The sequence below is a fragment of the Eretmochelys imbricata genome, chromosome 3, assembly GCF_965152235.1.
Source record: "Eretmochelys imbricata isolate rEreImb1 chromosome 3, rEreImb1.hap1, whole genome shotgun sequence".
Taxonomy (NCBI): domain Eukaryota; kingdom Metazoa; phylum Chordata; order Testudines; family Cheloniidae; genus Eretmochelys; species Eretmochelys imbricata.
In genome coordinates, this window is record NC_135574.1 from 181,554,643 (window position 1) to 181,573,753 (window position 19,111).

The following is a 19,111-nucleotide window of genomic DNA, read 5'->3' on the forward strand; positions in this document are numbered from 1 at the left end:
GCACTTAGGACGGAAGACTCCCATGCACGGCTACAGACTAGGGACCGAATGGCTAGGCAGCAGTTCTGCAGGAAAGGACCTAGGGGTTACACTGGACGAGAAGCTGGATATGAGTCAATAGTGTGTCGTTGTTGCCAAGAAGGCCAATGGCATTTTGGGATGTATAAGTAGGGGCATTGCCAGCAGATCGAGGGACGTGATCGTTCCCCTCTATTCGACATTGGTGAGGCCTCATCTGGAGTACTGAGTCCAGTTTGGGGCCCCACACTACAAGAAGGATGTGGAAAAATTGGAAAGCGTCCAGTGGAGGGCAACTAAAATGATTAGGGGACTGGAACACATGACTTATGAGGAGAGGCTGATGGAACTGGGATTGTTTAGTCTGCGGAAGAGAAGAATGAGGGGGGATTTGATAGCTGCTTTCAACTACCTGAAAGGGGGTTTCAAAGAGGATGGATCTAGATTGTTCTCAGTGGTAGCAGATGACAGAATGAGGAGTAATGGTCTCAAGTTGCAGTGTGGGAGGTTTAGGTTGGATATTAGGAAAAACTTTTTCATTAGGAGGGTGGTGAAACACTGGAATACATTACCTAGGGAGGTGGTGGGATCTTCTTCCTTAGAAGTTTTTAAGGTCAGGCTTGACAAAGCCCTGGCTGGGATGATTTAGTCGGGTATTGGTCCTGCTTTGAGCAGGGAGTTGGACTAGATGACCTCCTGAGGTCCCTTCCAACCCTGATATTCTATGATTCTATGATTCTACTTTGTTTCAGACACTGTTTGGAAGAAGGAATAGTTAGAACAGTGAGAGTTTAAGGAAACTATCCAGAAAATGGCCAAAATAAAATCTTGCCAAGTGAACAAAGACATTACTAATAACAGACAAGGGAGAAATTAGAGGTGAGAATTACTGGAAGACACAGTAAGAAGTAGCTCAGGTGAACTAGACATTGGTCTGGTTGTAGGACTGGGAACTAAGTCACTGTTTTTTGGTCAGATCCCTGTTGACCCAGTGGTGAGTACACTTTCCACTGACAGGGCCCTGGGCTGAGACCTGGTGGAGTAGGGCAGGCCTGGCCCCTACCCCAGCCAACGGCCCCCTGGATGGTGGCCCATCCCCTAATAGCCATCAAACTGTTCAGCGCTGCAAGGAAGGGTAGCTATATTGACTCAGGCCACTAGGCAATACCACCCTGTGGGGGAGGACAGCCATATTGACTCTGGCCCCTAGCTTGTACTATCCTGAGGCTAAGGGTGGTCAGATGGACTCAGCTGTGGGGCAATAACACCCCTTTCCCTGCTCCAAAGGGGGACAGGGCGCAAATATAAGGTGCTTGCAAATTGTGTGTGTGAGCCCTTTTCTTTCTGGTTGTACTGTATACTTTCTCTGTATTTCCACATTATAGTAGTTAAAGCATCTAGAGTGTGGTGTGCTCTTCAGGTACATGAGCACTAGCACTCAAGCTATACATGACATCTAAGGCACAGATGCTTACCTTTATATGTAATAGCTTCCTAGTGACAGCAAGATTTACAGGGAATCACCCACAGCTGCAAAGAGGAATAGAACTATCTGTTCCAGCACATCAGGCTCAGCTCATGAGCCAGAATCATTAGTCGCTCTATACCCTAAGCGCTAAGTAACCATCAAATTCTCCACCCTTTACAACAACTACAGCTCTGTTCTTCCATGCATAACACCTGCTCCAAGGTTGATTAGATTTTATTCTCTCTGCACACTGGATGAGGAAAAAGAGAAATGGGGTGAAATCCTGGTCTCTTTGAAATCAGTAGCAAAACACTCATTCACTTCCAATAGGGCTAGGATTTCACCCTGGTCTCTTTTATTATTCAGTAATATAATTTGTGCTCTTTACTTAGATATCAGCCTGGCCATTCTTCAGGAACTGATCTTTTGCAGGAGAGTTCCCATGTGATATTGAATACACCCTTAATTGCAGAGTAGTTATTGAGGACTGCAGAATATAGACTAGAGCTGGTCAAAAAACCTCGGCGGGGGGGGTGGGGTGGCTGAGCTGTAGCTCACGAAAGCTCATGCTCAAATAAATTGGTTAGTCACTAAGGTGCCACAAGTACTCCTTTTCTTTTTGAAAATACACTGACGCTTCAGTTTCAAAAATGTCCACTGAGTTTTATTGGAGTTTATTTCATTTTCATTTTTTATAGTTTTATAAAATAAGAAAATTTGAAAAATTTTATTTTCAAATTTGAAAATATTTGACTATAGAAAAGCCACCATTTGACTTTGCTGATCAATCAAAATTCCCAATGCAATCTCTCCTCCTCCCCCATCAAAAAGCGAAGATCTATCAGAATACTGAAAAGGGAAGGTAGCAATACAAATGACTGAATGTAGAAAAGAAAGAATGATATGATGACTGATGAGGGAACAAATACGAAGAAAGAAAGGGTTGACAACTGAACACAGGAAAGAAGAGTGATTTCATGACAGAAAACAAAAAAAACTGGAGTGGAAGAGAGAGAGGTTTGGGAAAAAAAACAAAGGAAAAAGAGTTATGATGGACCATACAAATAAAGGGAGGGGAAATAGTTTTCAGTGACAGTGAATGAAGGTGAAATGTGAAAACAGCAACATAAAAGAAAAAAGTAAAAGCAACAGGCTAATTTTCATTTAAAGTTTCCATCAAAAAACAAAATTAAATTACAATTTAAAAAATAGTTTGGTTTGTGGAAAGTTCTAGTTTAAAAAAAGGCTATTTTTGATTAAAAGTATTTCAGTGTGAAATATTTCAGACATCTCTAATATGTATAGTATGCTAAATGTAATGCTAAGCACCACATAATCAATATCTTTAGTGTTCTCTGTTGATTTTCGCACTTGCACCCACTAATCCATCTCCCCCTAGACTTATTTTGACATTCAAAGCTGCTTCAAATAGCAACCATTAAACAATTAGTAAACATTTCTTCCAGAAATGACACTGACCCAAACTCCAGGGTGGATAGTCAACAAACATAAGATATTAGCTTCCAAGATTTCTCTTGACCCCTTGTTTGAGTCCAATATCTTGCAGCCCATTGATCTTAGAAATGAGTGCTTTATTCCATGCAAAGGGGAAAATTTTAGTTTTCCAGCGAAACACCCAGCACTTGCTCCTAGCTCTGAAAAGTGTCCTGATATTTGGCTTTAAAGCTGGGGCATTTTGATACATAGCAAAGCTATTTTAGGTCATTTTTAGAGGGGTTTGAAACATGTTAGTTCTCTCCCAGTAAGGAATCTGAGTTTACAGGCTGAGTTATACAACAAAAACCCCAATAAATTTTAAAAACATTTCTAAAATAGTTTTTTTCCCTGTGAAATGTGTCATATGCAGAATACATGATGGTATGGTCTAGTATAAAAATGTTTTTGGCATGAGATTGGCATGTCCTATGTAACTCATGATTGGATGCACCATTAATTACAATAACATCTTTATATGTTACTATCATATCACTCTCTCGCTCTCTCTCACACACACACCCAGCTTCCATTCTAGTTGAATCATTATGCAGTAGTCTCACTTTAGAGATTACTGTACAGATCAGCTATGTAGCTAACTGTGTGCTAGTTCTTGCACATGGAGTAGACTGTGTCTTTGGGCATGGGCAGAGTATCGAGCAAAAGGTGGTACATACAGAGCACTATCCGTAGAGTGGCCTTGGGAAGCACTGGGACTATGAGACAACTCTCCGAGTTCCTCTTCTGCCTCCCACTCTGTCCTAAGGTCGGGGTGGAGGGCAGGAAGGGGGTATAGTAGAAAGAGGACCTGAGACATAAGCCCTTGCATCAGAGACCTGGTATGAGGCCTGAGCTAAAGTAATGGTCAAAACTTGCTAATATAAAGCAAAGTTAAGTTGTGAGCAAGAGACAGGGCCTGCTCACAGAATCTGGCAAGAACAGGGCTGATATAGCAGAAACACATATTCCTAAGTATTGCAAGGCATAAGAATACATACACAAATACATTCCAGAAAGGTGGTACCAGAACACCTTGATACCAAACACATTCCCCAAAGATAAAAGGAACACACTGACCCATCCTAAAGATAAGGTCAGGATGACAGCATGATGAATAGAGATGTTATGCTCGAACCAACATGTACAAGGTAATGGGTGGGACCCAAATACATCAAAGGGTGGCACCCAGATACATAAGAGGGTGGCACCTTGCTATGTCAGAGAGGCAATACATAACATGTTTGTACTGGGGTATAAAGAGGTATCTCTGAGAGGGTGTTGGGGTCTGGCCGAGGGGAGAATGGAAAGTCCCACCATTCACTGAGTCGGTCCCTTGTCACGGGCATACATGCCTTGAATGTATTTGTAGCAAGTGTAGGGCACCAATACCGTGCTTTGTTGGCAATAAACCTGACTAAGTTCCTTCACTGAAAACCTAGTCTGTGGATTTATTGGGCAATTCAATCAAAGTCTGCTATCTCCGCTATCTGCGTAGAGCGGGGACAGCATGCTGAAAGAACACACATGCAGCCAAACATCTGTGGCAGAAAAAATGTCCACGTGTTGTGTTTAGATCAGAACCAGCCTGAGGCCCTTCATTTCAAGCAATGCGCATTGCAAGGAGAGACAGGCAGGGCTGCTCTGCCGAATACAGAAATACAGGAGCTTAAAACTACAACTGGTTACACATACTTTTGCATCGATATTTTGCCTTGTTAGGAATCTATCAAAACAAGCTTCCTTAGTCTCTAAGGTTCAACAAGTACTCCTTTTCTTTTTGCGAATACAGACTAACACGGCTGCTTCTCTGAAGCTTTTTCCTGTTATTCACAGGTGTTTCTCTTGTGGTTTAACATCCTTTCTAACACTACTGTTGTGGTTACACTTTAACATGCCTGTCTGTTACAAATTGTTCTGCTTAAAACTTTCCATTCTGCCTTCCCTCCTTCCCCTTATACACAGAAATAACCTTGACCACTGTCTAAGGCCTAGACAGGCTTGACCAAAGTCTGAGGCCTATTAAATTTTCCTTCACAGCCCCCCCTTTGATGGATCTTTGCCATCACCTTAGCCTATACTTTTATGTTTATTAGTTCACTAATTTCATATCCCTATCCAGATATTAGGTGTTATTTTAGGAGCACTGACTATAAATTGATTAGGCCTACCAGGTGGTTTAATTTCCCAAATGTCTTGGTGAATTATCCAATCCCACATGCATCCTTCCCATGGACCCGGCAGGATTAGGTATGTGGGGGCCCATACCCCTCCGACCGGCCCATATGCTTGGAAGGAGCACTGTGAACGTTTACACTTCCACTTAGAAAAACTTCAAGTATGTTTCCATGGTCACAGATTAGATGGAACTCCTGAAGTATCTGTAAGGGCAGTAGGCCACGCCTGATGTTCAAGATCGCTCTGAATGGCCGTGAGCTGGTCACACAGACAATCCTGAACCTCTCAACAAGCCAGATCCCACTGCAATGTTTTCCCAGCCTTTGTGATATTTAGTACCATGGCCGTTAGGAGTTTCTGAGTCATTGAACTAAGGGTGGAATTAATACATAATTCACCCACTCCCGCTTGTGTCTGGGTTAATTATGTACCATTAATAAGACCCGTGGCTTTTTTTAACTGTTCTAATTTCTTTTCATGTTTTTGACCCTTATGAATGTTCCAAATTGTAGCTACGCTATTGTCTAAGATTTAGAAAAATATTACTTTCCCATCCCCACCCTAAGTTCATTAAGAAGGAGAGGCTGAAGAATGTTAAAAGTTTTATCTTCGGGTACTTTTGGCTAGGTTCCGCAAGCTATTCTTCAAGATTTCGTAGTCTTAGTTCACTTAGCTGTCTGGCAGTGAGGCAGCAAGAGAGAGAGGTTACTAGCGCAATCACCTTGCTTGGTTGAAGGCTTTATTATGTCCTCAGGTGGAGAGGTCATTTTTTCACAGTGAGAGGCGTGGGGCCAGGTAGTCAGTCCTTGGCACTTGACAGTAGTATTAGTGTTTAGGAGTACCTGGTAAGGGCCCTTCCCACCGAGATTTTAGCACAGTCTTTCTTTGATGGACCTTGGCATAGACCTAGCCTCCTGGCTGGAGGTTGTGACAAGGCTCTCATGGGTCAGCTAACTGTGCTCCCTTGACCTGTAAATGAGAAGACTTGGCACACTTCATTAACGACTGGCAATATGTGAGTATTTTATTATCATCCACCTGCAGGTCTTTCAGGTGTGGTGGCACAGGGGGAGCAGTAGGAAGTCTCATTGGTTTTCCCATGAGGATTTCATGTGGGCTGAGTCCGGTCTTTCAATTTACAGTTGATTTTATGCTCATAAGAGCAGGTGGCAGAACATCTGGTCAATTCAAATTGGTTTTGGCAGGATGCCATTTTGGCGTTCCACTGTTCCGGCAAACTGCGGGTGGTGGGGCAGTGGAGATTGTGTTGGATCTGTAAAGCTGCACATAACTTTTTATAATTTATCCAGTCCATGATCACCGATGCTACTCACAGGTATGCCAAATTGTGGTACAAAATTCTTAAACAAAAGTTTTACAACTGTTTTTGGCATCTGCCTTTTTACAGGGAAAAGCATCAACCCCGTTGGAAAATACATTAACTAAAACTAACACACTCATAATTACAATGTTTAGACATTTAAACAAAATTAATTTGACTATTTACAAAAGGTTCCCAGGAAGGGGGATGTGTTGCTTGCCTAACCTTGACAGTTTTACCAACGTTGCTGATTGCTGGCAAAACTGAGGAATTACTCCCCATATTGTCCTGTATTTGTTTTATAGGCAGGTCAGGTTTTAATGGCTTTTATTTTTATTATTTAGGTGATTTGTATTAACACAGACATTTTTGGCTTGCTTTTGGATTCAAAGTTATCAGCCGACTCCATCTTAAAAGGACACAATTAACTTTTAACCTTTAACTCCTGCTTTTAAACACACATTGATTTGAAAAGGAAAACACAGCCAGTTTTGGCTTTTTCTTTGGCAAAGTGACCATTGATTACACAGAGCTACCTTAAGAGTTAATGTGCCGCACTGACTACAGCTTCTATCTGCTATTTGTTACCAGTACAGATTTGAAATCTTTTTTTTTTATTTTCCTGGCTTTGACTGCCCTGCTGCAGCCACAATTTTGGTCTTTATTAAAAAACATTTTAAATCTTGTAAAGCATTAAGTTACCTTAAGGATTAAATGCTAAACAACACTAGTTTCTTTTGTCTGGCAAAAGTATTTTCTTGGTTTTACAACCTTAAAACAACACCAATTTATCTCAAACTTATAAAACAAAGATTGTACACACCAGGAGTGTTTTTTTAGAAAATTTGACTAACTTGTTTATAGTCAAATGATTTTACTTAAATAACCTCTTGCCTGGATTATTTACAGACAGTTTGTTTAATTTCTTCCAGTAACTACAGAGTTAACTTCTTACTCATTTTCTTTTAACTTCCTCAAACAGCTGCTACCTGCTTGTTTGGGCCCAATCCTTTTATCTTTCTGCATTTTTTTTTTTTTCTCATGGGCACAGGCATTGCTCTACTACCAATTTAGCAAGGAGGGTGGCTTTTTGACTAATCCCCTTTTTATTTATTTATTCACACCTATTTACATACACACACATTTATTCTTTTACATCTAGATGCATCTTATTTAACAATAACCTTAATTTGTTATGTCCGGACTTAATATAACCTTTCCCTTATTTGAGGCAGTAACAACCCCTCAGCACCGGTGCATTGTAGGAAAGGATAGTAGCAGGGGTAGGGACAACGGGAAAGGTAGGGAGAACAGCAACATTAACAGCACGAGAAAATGGGAGAGTTACACTCACTGACCATAGGAATAATTACTCCCTACTGAATCAAGGAGGTGACTACAGGGTGGATACCTTCCTTGGCCTATTTTGAGAGAGGATTCAGATGACTTTTAGGAAGGGGTCTTGCTGGATTCAGGCAGAATTATAACCAGTTGGGCAGACCCAATGTGCCCAACCTGGTCGTCATGATTAGCCCACAATGAGAGAGAGACCTTAGCCAGCAGTTCCTGTTGCAACGAGGAAGGGTTGGGGTCGGTCTCCTGTTTTGGAGCGTCCTCAAACAAAACTGCCAGGACCTCACTGTGAGTGGGACCACTCTTCCTAATGACACAGTCTAATGTGTGAACTGCAGTGAGCTCATAAAAGCAGAGAATCTTGCTCACCAGAATCTGAATATCCCGCAAATAGTTTGCAGCGGCTCTAGAACAAGCACACACATAGAGTGCAAATTACTGCATGCATGTAAATAATTGCGTTCATGCCCCATTGCAAATGTAGCATTTATGTATTCTTTTCTTGTAAATTCCTGAACTCTGTTTGTGTGAAAGCATGACAATAAGGGAAGAAGGGGTTGTGTTTTGTTTTGTTTGTTAACGTGTGGGCTAATTTAAATTCGCAAACGCTGGTGGAGCCTTCATTTCCAATATTCTTTTTACAGGATTAATGAAAACTGGACACTGCAAATAGTCAGATTTTTCCCTTTAAATGTAAAACCATTTTGAAGGGCAGCCAAGAATTATAATTATGTTCTAATCCATAATGACACAGTATAGAACTGTGGCCAATTATGATTATTTCATACAAGATTTTTCAAACATATGGTAGAATAGGGATTCAAAATTGATCGCCTAAAAGTGCAAGAAGAAAAGGAGTACTTGTGGCACCTTAGAGACTAACCAATTTATTTGAGCATGAGCTTTCGTGAGCAAGAAGACTCTTAATGAGGAAAAGTCAATATACACATCTTGTCAATTGTTTTGAGAAAGGATCACTGCAAGATGGCATGGCTGGCATTTCCTATCATTGGGATGATATGCACACAGGTTTATGTTCTTCTTTTGCTCCTCGCTGAACCATCCTAAATTCAATCAAGGCAGCTTCAATTTTTGTTTGTGGCTTTTTATTTCTTAAAGATTTGTGACCTTTATTTTTATTATCTGAAATCCAAACAGTCTGCATAGTTATTGGTTTTATTTTGCAGTTTCATAGATGAACTAGGGTGACAGTTTTGAGTGTCTTTGAGGAGACTGAGACTACAGAAAAGCAGATCTGTTCAGAGTGGCAAAGGTTGTCCATGGACACTGCTCCATCTCCCTATGGCTGCTCTGGGAGTTACATTACTCTTTTTACAAAAGCATAAATAAAACAAAAATATCTTGTTTTAATCACAACCCCCAAATTAGGAAAGAGCCACTTTGAAAGTGTAGTAAGTTTAAGGAATATTAATTAAATGGTTGTGTCTTCTTCAGATAGATGGAGTCGGTGAGATAATTGTGAAAATATACTTAAAAGAAGTGGGTTTAGGTAACTTTGAAATAATGTTCTTTATTTGCTTTCCTCAGGCTTCAGTGATCAAAGAATGGTCTCCTATATAAGCAAGCTGCGAGATGTCATTTAGTGGACATTAATAGTGAAGTTAATTGACAGCACTTATTACAGATGTCTGTATTTGAAGGAGAAAGAACAGCTTTTTAGTCCATCAGGTAGCGACAAGAGTTTATTCAGTAGGTTCCATTACTTTTCAGGCAGAAATTAACTTTTGTGAAATCACATATAGTAAGATAAGTCTTTGTCTCATTTTAGTTCAATAAAAAAATACTCAAGGGGCTTTGTTCAGTGACAGTGCATTGTCTCTGTAATACAATTAGTGACACACTCAGGATAGGAGAATTTCCATCTATGACAGTAGGTACAATCAAGAAACAGAGCCTATTGTAGTCAGTGTTTGCTTTGAGATGGACTCCAATTACTTAGAAAGTTGGCATACACCTTGAAAGCATATTATTTTGATAAAAATTATAACACTACATAATGAAACCTTATGATGTTTTGAAGCCAATTGTACCAACATCCAAACTATATTCATATAGTACCCACTGCTGCACAATCATTAACATGTATTCCAGGGTTGGTGGTTTTTAGGCTTTTCAGTGTGTTGCCTCTGTCCATTCAGCACAAGAAAATGTCATCTTGTAATGTAATATCTATATCTATCTATATCTACATCTATACGTCTATAGATAGATAGATTAGGATAGGGTAACTGTGCCAGGAAGTGATGTTTTAAAAGTAAGAACACAAAACATAAATGAATAAATTGTGGGTAATACCAAGCAAAAAAAAGGCTTTTGTTTTGTGCCTGTCTGTCTGTCTGTCTTCATAACCAATTGCAGATGCCCTGAGCTGGTTGCTGTTTTCCATTCAGGTTGTCAGAATTTGTTGCCATCATTTTACCAATATTTATAATGTGCGCGGCATTACCCTTAATTAAATGTTTTTAAAATGAGTCTCACATCTTGTCTGCACATTGTTAAAGAAGGCTTTAGGGTCTAGTGTCAGTTTGTACGCCTCTAGCAAAAGGTTTGCCAACAATTACTGCACTTTTATAAAATGCTGATTTGAGGGAAGACCTGATAAATCTAGCATTATGCATGCTTTCTCATACTACTGCTTTTAATAATAGTTTATTTAACATTTATATCATACTGACAGCATTTATAGTCATGCATAATTAGTTTAAAAAGCAGCTTTTAAGAGCCAGCTTGGTTGCCTAATGACAATATTCTGCTCTGCTCAGTGGAATATCTAGGTTCAATTCACCATCTTTTTTTCTTGCTCTTGGAACCAGCTCAGGCTGGAAGTGTCATGGCTATGCTGCTCTCATCCTCTGGGGTATAAAGTACTGGTATAATTATAGGGAATGCTGCAAATATCAAGGTAACCTCACCTTTATCTAGGACATAATTGGTATGTTTTAAAAGGTGATCACTTTGTACATAAACACACACACAGACACTCCAGGTGTGTTAACCTACCTTTTCTCTTTCAGGAAGTTACAGTAAGTAAATAAATAAAATCTATTAATAAGATCTATTACTAGTGCTACTGATAGAGGCACAGCAATGTTGAGGAGGTAGAAAGTGTCAAACAAATACCAGTTGCTGCCCAGAAGACTTTACACAAGTTAATGCAATGCAGATCAAAACTGAATAAGGCAGAGTAGAGTCTGGTCTATCAGCTTGAATGCTTCGTGAAATAGGGGTGAGTATTTAGAGGATAGGGCCCTTAATTAACAGATTTTAAAAAATTATTAAAGCTAATGTTGTTATTTGGGAGACTGTTTCAACCATAAAGGGAAGCTTGAAAGAAGTGGGAGTGGATGAAAGAGGAAAAGTGAGCAGATAAGAGAGAGGTTTGGCTGGAGCATACAGAGCAGCAGGGGCATTGAAATTGATTAGAGAAGAGAGGGCAGAGCTGCATAGTACCTTGAAAGGGAGAAAAGTAGCAGGGACTTAATATGAAAGGAGGGCGAAGCCAGAGAAGGGAGTGGAGATGTGGGGAGACAGTTTGTTATACAGGCTGTAGTGAGATATTTAGCAATCCTGCTGAGAATCTGGCCCCATAATTTTAAACTAGCCTTTTTTGCATGCACAGGTTAGTTTATTCGTGAAATCTTTTGCAAGCAGAATATTTCCTGTAATTCTCTTACTAGAGAGAGATGTTTTCTAAAATGGATCTGCCTCCAAGCATCAATATTCTGTTATCATGATGCACCTGTTATTTCAAAACATTTAAGGACTCTTTGCAGTAAAATAAATGCAATAAGACAAATTTGTTTTTAAGGTTTAAACTGAGCTTTTCTTTTATTTTAAAAGCCCATTTAATCAAATTGATAGGCATGAAAAAGAAGTGGGCTGCAAGATCTGTACCCAAACGTTTCAGTGCTTTTCAGTGATCATGAGGCATTGGTACTGTACATTTGACAGACATCTATTTTGCCTGCACAAGTGAGTGCTATTGGACTGATACATGGCTGTAGCAGGTAGATCTGAGTGAAAATTTGCAGTGTGCAAACTCAATAATAACCTCTCCCTTGTTTCGTCATCTACCTACAGCAAATCCTACCAGAGCAGGAGGAAGAGAATACCCAGGCTCAGCGGAAGTGATTCGAGAATCCAGCAGCACAACAGGCATGGTGGTTGGAATTGTTGCAGCAGCGGCACTGTGTATCCTAATCCTTCTTTATGCCATGTACAAGTACAGAAACAGAGATGAAGGCTCATACCATGTAGATGAGAGTCGAAACTACATCAGTAACTCAGCACAGTCCAATGGGGCTGTGATTAAAGAAAAACAGCCCAACAGTGCTAAAAGTTCCAACAAGAACAAGAAAAATAAGGATAAGGAATACTATGTCTGATCCCAACACCTAAGAGAACACTTGTATAGAAATAGTCTTCATTTTATCTGAGACATAATACAAACTTATTTACTTTACTTTTTATGAAGCACATAAAAAAAGAAGACAGGGAACGCAATCAGAAAGGAAAGACTGTTTTAAAAACAAGCATTTCATGCTCTTGTTTTTCAGAAACAGGAGCCAATACATTTCTAAACATCCACAGTGTTTTCATTTACTCTGCCTGACTTTATGTTGCTGGAACATTCCTGAGAGACAATGATGACACCACGCATTCATAAAGCAAGGAGTATTACTACAGCATCAAGGCACAATATGAAACAAACTAAATAAAAAAACAAAACACACACACACACACAGAGAAAAAAAAAAGAAGCTACCTATGATTCTGGATTTAGCCAAAGTGCTAGCGCTTTCTTGAGAAGTAAGTTAGTCTTATTGCCAGAGAAGACTGTCATTATATATGGTGACTCAACAAGCAAACATAAAAAGTTTGCCACCTGGTGCAGTGAAACAGTGATTGGAAACTTGCATTTGAAATGAAGTGCTGGCTTTTCTGAAGACTTATGTAAAAACATTTTCAAAAAGCCCCTTTCTGGTTGTGAGGAAATAGTATGGAGGCCTTATTTTCAAAAACAAAACAAAAAAAATGTGGAATATAAGGCACATTTTCACAAAAAGCAAACAAACAAGAGGGCATAGATGCAATCATTGGGAAACTTTCATGCACGCTTAATATGTTATTACATATGTTTATATAAAACACATCTATATGTGCTTTCTGGACTGTGATAAGTGATGTTTTATAGCCTGTTGTATAGGAAATGCAAACTATATCTGCTCTTCAGCCATTTTTGGTAAACTCAATGTTCTAAGTGTTCCTAGATATAGAAAGTTTTATGACATCTGGAGCAACAGACATAAATTCAGTTTTTTGCAGCCACTATAAATTGTCACAAATTTCTTCCTTTTTTTTTTAAATTTACAGTGTAGTGATTATACTAAGGGGATGTGTATGAATGTATATAAGAGTCAGCTAATTTTTTTCTTACCTGTACAGCCTCTATTCTGTTGCAATTCAGTTATAGTAGTTTGTATGAAAGAAGTGGATTAAAAAGCAAAAAATATATATCTACTGTAACTTTCCTCTCCCCTCCGGTCTCCATCCCCTGCTCCCAATGTACATCAATAAAGTCAATCAGAATCGCTGATTTTCCCATAAATGTACCACATTCATAAATGAGTTATCATTTAGCAAGGTAAAGTGACTTTTAGGCTCTAATCAAGGTTTAATCACTGAGTAGTCTGTTTTGCTTTACAGAAATCTTGCTCCTCAGGAAACTATGAAAAAATTTAATAACTTGTGAATCTTAATATGAATCATACAGCGTGTATCTGGCATTCTTTTACTACACAGTTGGTTGGTAAGAGACCTAAAAAGGTCTACCACTTTAAATTACTTCCACTGAGGAATTCCCCTTCCCCTAAAGAATAAATAAATAAATGATTTGAGGTACATCTTGCTAAACATTTTTCAAAGGTGTGCATTTTGTCATAAGAGAAAGTATTTTAAGCTAAGTTGATTCTATAGTATTACGTGATACCATAACCTGTCGATGAAATATAAGTTTATCAGTGATCATATTTTAAAATAACATTAATTGCTGCATATATTAATTAAACATATTAAATATCATAATGTTATAGATTTATACATTAAGGTTTTACTAATATTGTTTCATTGGGTTCACAGCAATAAATCATAGAGTTAACATATCACTTATACAGAGGTACAAAGAGAATACATTAGACAGAGAGAGTAGTTCAATAGAAATCTTCTGAATTATTGGAAGGCCTCCTAGGAGGAATATAGATATTCACACTTTGCAAACAGGGAAATGGAATTTAAAATTAGCTTTAAACAGCAGGGCCAACACATCTTCTTGTGTGTTATTCACTGTAGCTGATGAAAAATGTGGGAACTGGTACAGTGATCTATCTTGGACAGAGACGACATGTATTTGAGAATGCCATTGTGGTTGCCAAACAAATTGAGGTGTGTATCATAGTATATTTGTAATGGGATTTTTATTTTTATGATTGTTTGCGGAAAGTGAAAGTGAGGTTGCACGACATTTTTTTTAATCCATTCAAAAAAAATTAGATCATTGTTCTCCTGTGGCATTCTTCACTTCCCCCATCTTTGTAAGTTAGCTGTATCCTGGGGAAGACAAGGAATAGGTATATTCAAGATCAATATTAAAATCATGATTTTTTTAGTCAGTGTGGAAAAAATAAGTTGACTGCCAGGTAATGTTCAGAACTGAGATTTCCAGCACTGAAAGGTATATGGAAGGGCAAAGACAACCTGTATATAGGAGTTCTGAGATGGTACAATGTATGGTTTGGGCAGATTGAAATGTTTCTTTCCAGCTTGATATTGACTGTATTAACCTAGGCAGTGCAACCACGCTATCTTTCAAGCATTTAACATACCAGTAAGTGAATATTTTAACTAAATAAATACATCAAGGAATAAAAGGAATACAACTGATAAAAGCAAACGTTATCTACAACTCTTTATGGAGGTTCTCCTTTTTCTCTTTGATTTCATGATTTAACAATGAAGATGCATAGAAGTATAAGAGTATCAGAAGTTTCAATAACTGAATTAAAATGTTTTAAACATTTTAATACCTAACATGCCTAACAAAAATTGGATTCCATATCTATAACAATCTAAAGTGTTTGACTGAGATAGCTTCATTTCTATTACTGTATAGTGTTGCCTTTTTAACAAAACACTAAAATAATATGTGAAATGATTTCATCCCCAAGAAATCAAAAAAGAGGCCCAATGCCCTAACCTTATAGTGCTTTCTGTGATAGATATTTACAAATTTTTTTGATTTGTTGCAAAGCCAATTTATCCATTATTGGAAATGCTAAGCAAGTGGAATTTACTGTTTTGTTAATAAAATGTTTCTTAATACAAATGTTGCCTTGTTTTTTCTCTTACCTTTGTTTTATATATGATATTTATCAGAAACTGGTGAAAACAATAGAGTTTAAAGTGACAGGACTTTCTTTTAATTACAGGTCTACTTTTGTGCAACTTTTACTGTGTTGGTGAGCAGTGACTCATATGAGTATTCTTAGTGTCATCAAAAGAGCTATTTGTGAGAGGTTTCAGAGTAACAGCCGTGTTAGTCTGTATTCGCAAAAAGAAAAGCACCTTAGAGACTAACCAATTTATTTGAGCATAAGCTTTCGTGAGCTACAGCTCACTTCATTGGATGCATACTGTGCAAAGTGTAGAAGATCTTTTTATATACACACAAAGCATGAAGAAATACCTCCTCCCACCCCACTATCCTGCTGGTAATAGCTTATCTAAAGTGATCACTCTCCTTACAATGTGTATGATAATCAAGTTGGGCCATTTCCAGCACAAATCCAGGTTCTCTCACACACATACCCCCACACCACCACACACACAAACCCACTCTCCTGCTGGTAAAAGCTTATCTAAAGTGATCACTCTCCTTACAATGTGTATGATAATCAAGGTGGGCCATTTCCAGCACAAATCCAGGGTTTAACAAGAACGTTTGGGGCGGGAGAGGTAGGAAAAAACAAGGGGAAATAGGTTACCTTGCATAATGACTTAGCCACTCCCAGTCTCTATTCAAGCCTAAGTTAATTGTATCAAATTTGCAAATGAATTCCAATTCAACAGTTTCTCACTGGAGTCCGGATTTGAAGTTTTTTTGTTGTAATATCACAACTTTCATGTCTGTAATCGCGTGACCAGAGAGATTGAAGTTCTCCGACTGGTTTATGAATGTTATAATTCTTGACATCTGATTTGTGTCCATTTATTCTTTTACTTAGAGACTGTCCAGTTTGACCAATGTACATGGCAGAGGGGCATTGCTGGCACATGATGGCATATATCACATTGGTGGATGTGCAGGTGAACGAGCCTCTGATAGTGTGGCTGATGTTATTAGGCCCTGTGTTGGTGTCCCCTGAATAGATATGTGGGCACAGTTGGCAACGGGCTTTGTTGCAAGGATAGGTTCCTGGGTCAGTGGTTCTGTTGTGTGGTATGTGGTTGCTGGTGAGTATTTGCTTCAGGTTTTTGGGGCTGTCTGTAGGCAAGGACTGGCCTGTCTCCCAAGATTTGTGAGAGTGTTGGGTCATCCTTCAGGATAGGTTGTAGATCCTTAATTATGCGTTGGAGGGGTTTTAGTTGGGGGCTGAAGGTGACGGCTAGTGGAGTTCTGTTATTTTCTTTGTTAGGCCTGTCCTGTAGTAGGAAACTTCTGGGAACTCTTCTGGCTCTATCAATCTGTTTCTTCACTTCTGCAGAATTATAACATTCATAAACCAGTCGGAGAACACTTCGATCTCTCTGGTCACGCGATTACAGACATGAAAGTTGTGATATTACAACAAAAAAACTTCAAATCCAGACTCCAGTGAGAAACTGTTGAATTGGAATTCATTTGCAAATTTGATACAATTAACTTAGGCTTGAATAGAGACTGGGAGTGGCTAAGTCATTATGCAAGGTAACCTATTTCCCCTTGTTTTTTCCTACCTCCCCCCCTTCCTCAGACGTTCTTGTTAAACCCTGGATTTGTGCTGGAAATGGCCCACCTTGATTATCATACACATTGTAAGGAAAGTGGTAATTTTAGATAAGCCATTACCAGCAGGAGAGTGGGTTTGTGTGTGTGGTGGGGGGGAAGGGGTGAGAAAACCTGGATTTGTGCTGGAAATGGCCCAACTTGATTATCATACACATTGTAAGGAGAGTGATCACTTTAGATAAGCTATTACCAGCAGGATAGTGGGGTGGGAGGAGGTATTTTTTCATGCTTTGTGTGTATATAAAAAGATCTTCTACACTTTCCACAGTATGCATCCGATGAAGTGAGCTGTAGCTCACGAAAGCTTATGCTCAAATAAATTGGTTAGTCTCTAAGGTGCCACAAGTACTCCTTTTCTATTTGTGAGAGTAAGTGCTCACCAGTATAACTGACGGCTCCATCACTGACCTTAGAGCTGAAAGCATTTCATTAAAATGATCAATGTTTTTTTAATCCAAAATGAAATATTTTGCAAAAATTATTTCAACTGGAATTTTCCATTTTTATGTATTTAATTTAACTAAAAATAAAAATTGGGGGTTTTGTTTTTGAAAAATCTACATTTTATAACCTTTCCCTCCCATCCCCTTTTCCAGTGCAAAAAAGGGTGCCAAAAAGTAGGAAAACAGGGAGAAAACTTAGGAGGGGAAATGATTTTTCCTTTGTGGGCAGATTATGTTCTAAATCCATGAAAAAAAAATAGAAACTTTTCATTTCTCTACAATTTGGTCCTGGAAAATACATACCAATTTTCAACCAGTTTTAGTTCCTGTTCATCAGTCCATCCCTGTTCAGCAAGACATTAAACACCTGTTTAACCACAGGAAAGTGCTTATATCCCATTGACTTTAGCATGTGGCAAGGTTAACGAATGTGAGTGCTTTGCTGAATAAGGATAGACTTAAGCACATGCTTAAATGCTTTGGGCCCCAATTCAGAAAGGTACTTAAGCATGTATCTAACTTTAAGCACATCAGTAATCCCATTCTTTTCAATTTGACTAATTATACGCCTAGTTAGGCACATGCTTAAGTACTTCACTGAACTGGGCCTAACCTCTCTAGAGAAAGCAAGACATATCTCCAAGTGGTGGAAACCAGCATAACTCTGCAGCCTTTATTTATTCTAAAACATCACCTGCACATATTTCATGTAACAAGAAAACTGTAAACTTAACTGCTTTAAAACTGGTTACATTATGGTTTTCATAAATATAGCTTATCATATATTTAGGAACTTGTTTTATGTTTAATTAATGAAAGGAAATGTAGCAAAAATGGTTATTCCTCCAGTCCTAAGCCCCAATGTATTTGTTCATTTCTCTGACACCTCTATTCTGTTCTCCCTTCAAGCAAACTAATGGCCTCTGCGCACTCATATCATCAGTTGTTATTTGTTGCTTTAAGTGTTGGCTTCCATAATCAATCATCACTTCAGCCAGGTAATTAGAAAGGTTTCATATGATGGGAAAACTTAAAACAGCATTCTAGTGTGTTATAAATAACAGCTGCAGGCATTATTCCTCTCATTTTGTCCTCTTTATATTTCAACACAATAGCTTTATATTGAGGATTCGATTGTTTCCTTTTACACTGAGTATATTATCATAGTGATAACAGAAAGTCACTTTTAAATTCAGCACAATACAAAGGTTCCTTTATCACCATGTGAGAATACGGCTTACTCAGTATTGCCAACTCGTATTACTTTTTTTTGAGTCTCCCAATATCTGGTGATTTTCTTAAAGTCCCATCTCCTGGAGTCAGATGATTACAAGAGAATCTCAATGTTCTTTTTTTAAAAAAGTTTCTAGCTCTCTTATTGGTTGCAAATAAAAGATTGCAAAAGTGACTCCTAACAGCTCAGAAACCGGAACATATAATAAGAACCCAAACATGTTTTGTTAAAATCTCTTGATTTTTAAGCCCATCATGGTTTTTGTGGCCTGACTCGTGATTTTTGAATGGTTGGAGATGGCAATGCTGCTTCCCTTGCTATCATCAGCTTTGACTAGAGCCTCTGTTTACCCTTTGGGTGGGTGGTTCTAGCCCTCCAGCCAAACCAAAAACATTCCCTTTCTAGGATAAACTAAAACATCCTCCTCAGGAAAAAAACCAAACTCTCGGCTTCAGCCCCCCTCATCAGCTGCTGGGTGGACCTACTCCCTTTTTCTCTCTTTGTGTGCAGTGTTAGTATGAACCACTGTGGCGATCCTTTC

The 19,111-nt window shown here is 38.7% G+C and overlaps 1 protein-coding gene across 27 annotated transcripts in view; it reads left to right on the forward strand.

The window, feature by feature from the left end:
• The window catches only part of NRXN1 (neurexin 1), a 1,233,750-nt gene extending 1,221,515 nt beyond the window's left edge, over window positions 1-12,235 (forward strand). For all 27 annotated transcript variants that reach the window (XM_077811984.1, XM_077811986.1, XM_077812000.1 and 24 more), the window contains one exon: window positions 11,931-12,235. In XM_077811984.1, the coding sequence (XP_077668110.1) occupies window positions 11,931-12,235 (305 nt within the window). The remainder of the gene's footprint in view (window positions 1-11,930) is intronic.
• The last annotated feature ends 6,876 nt before the right edge of the window (window positions 12,236-19,111 follow it).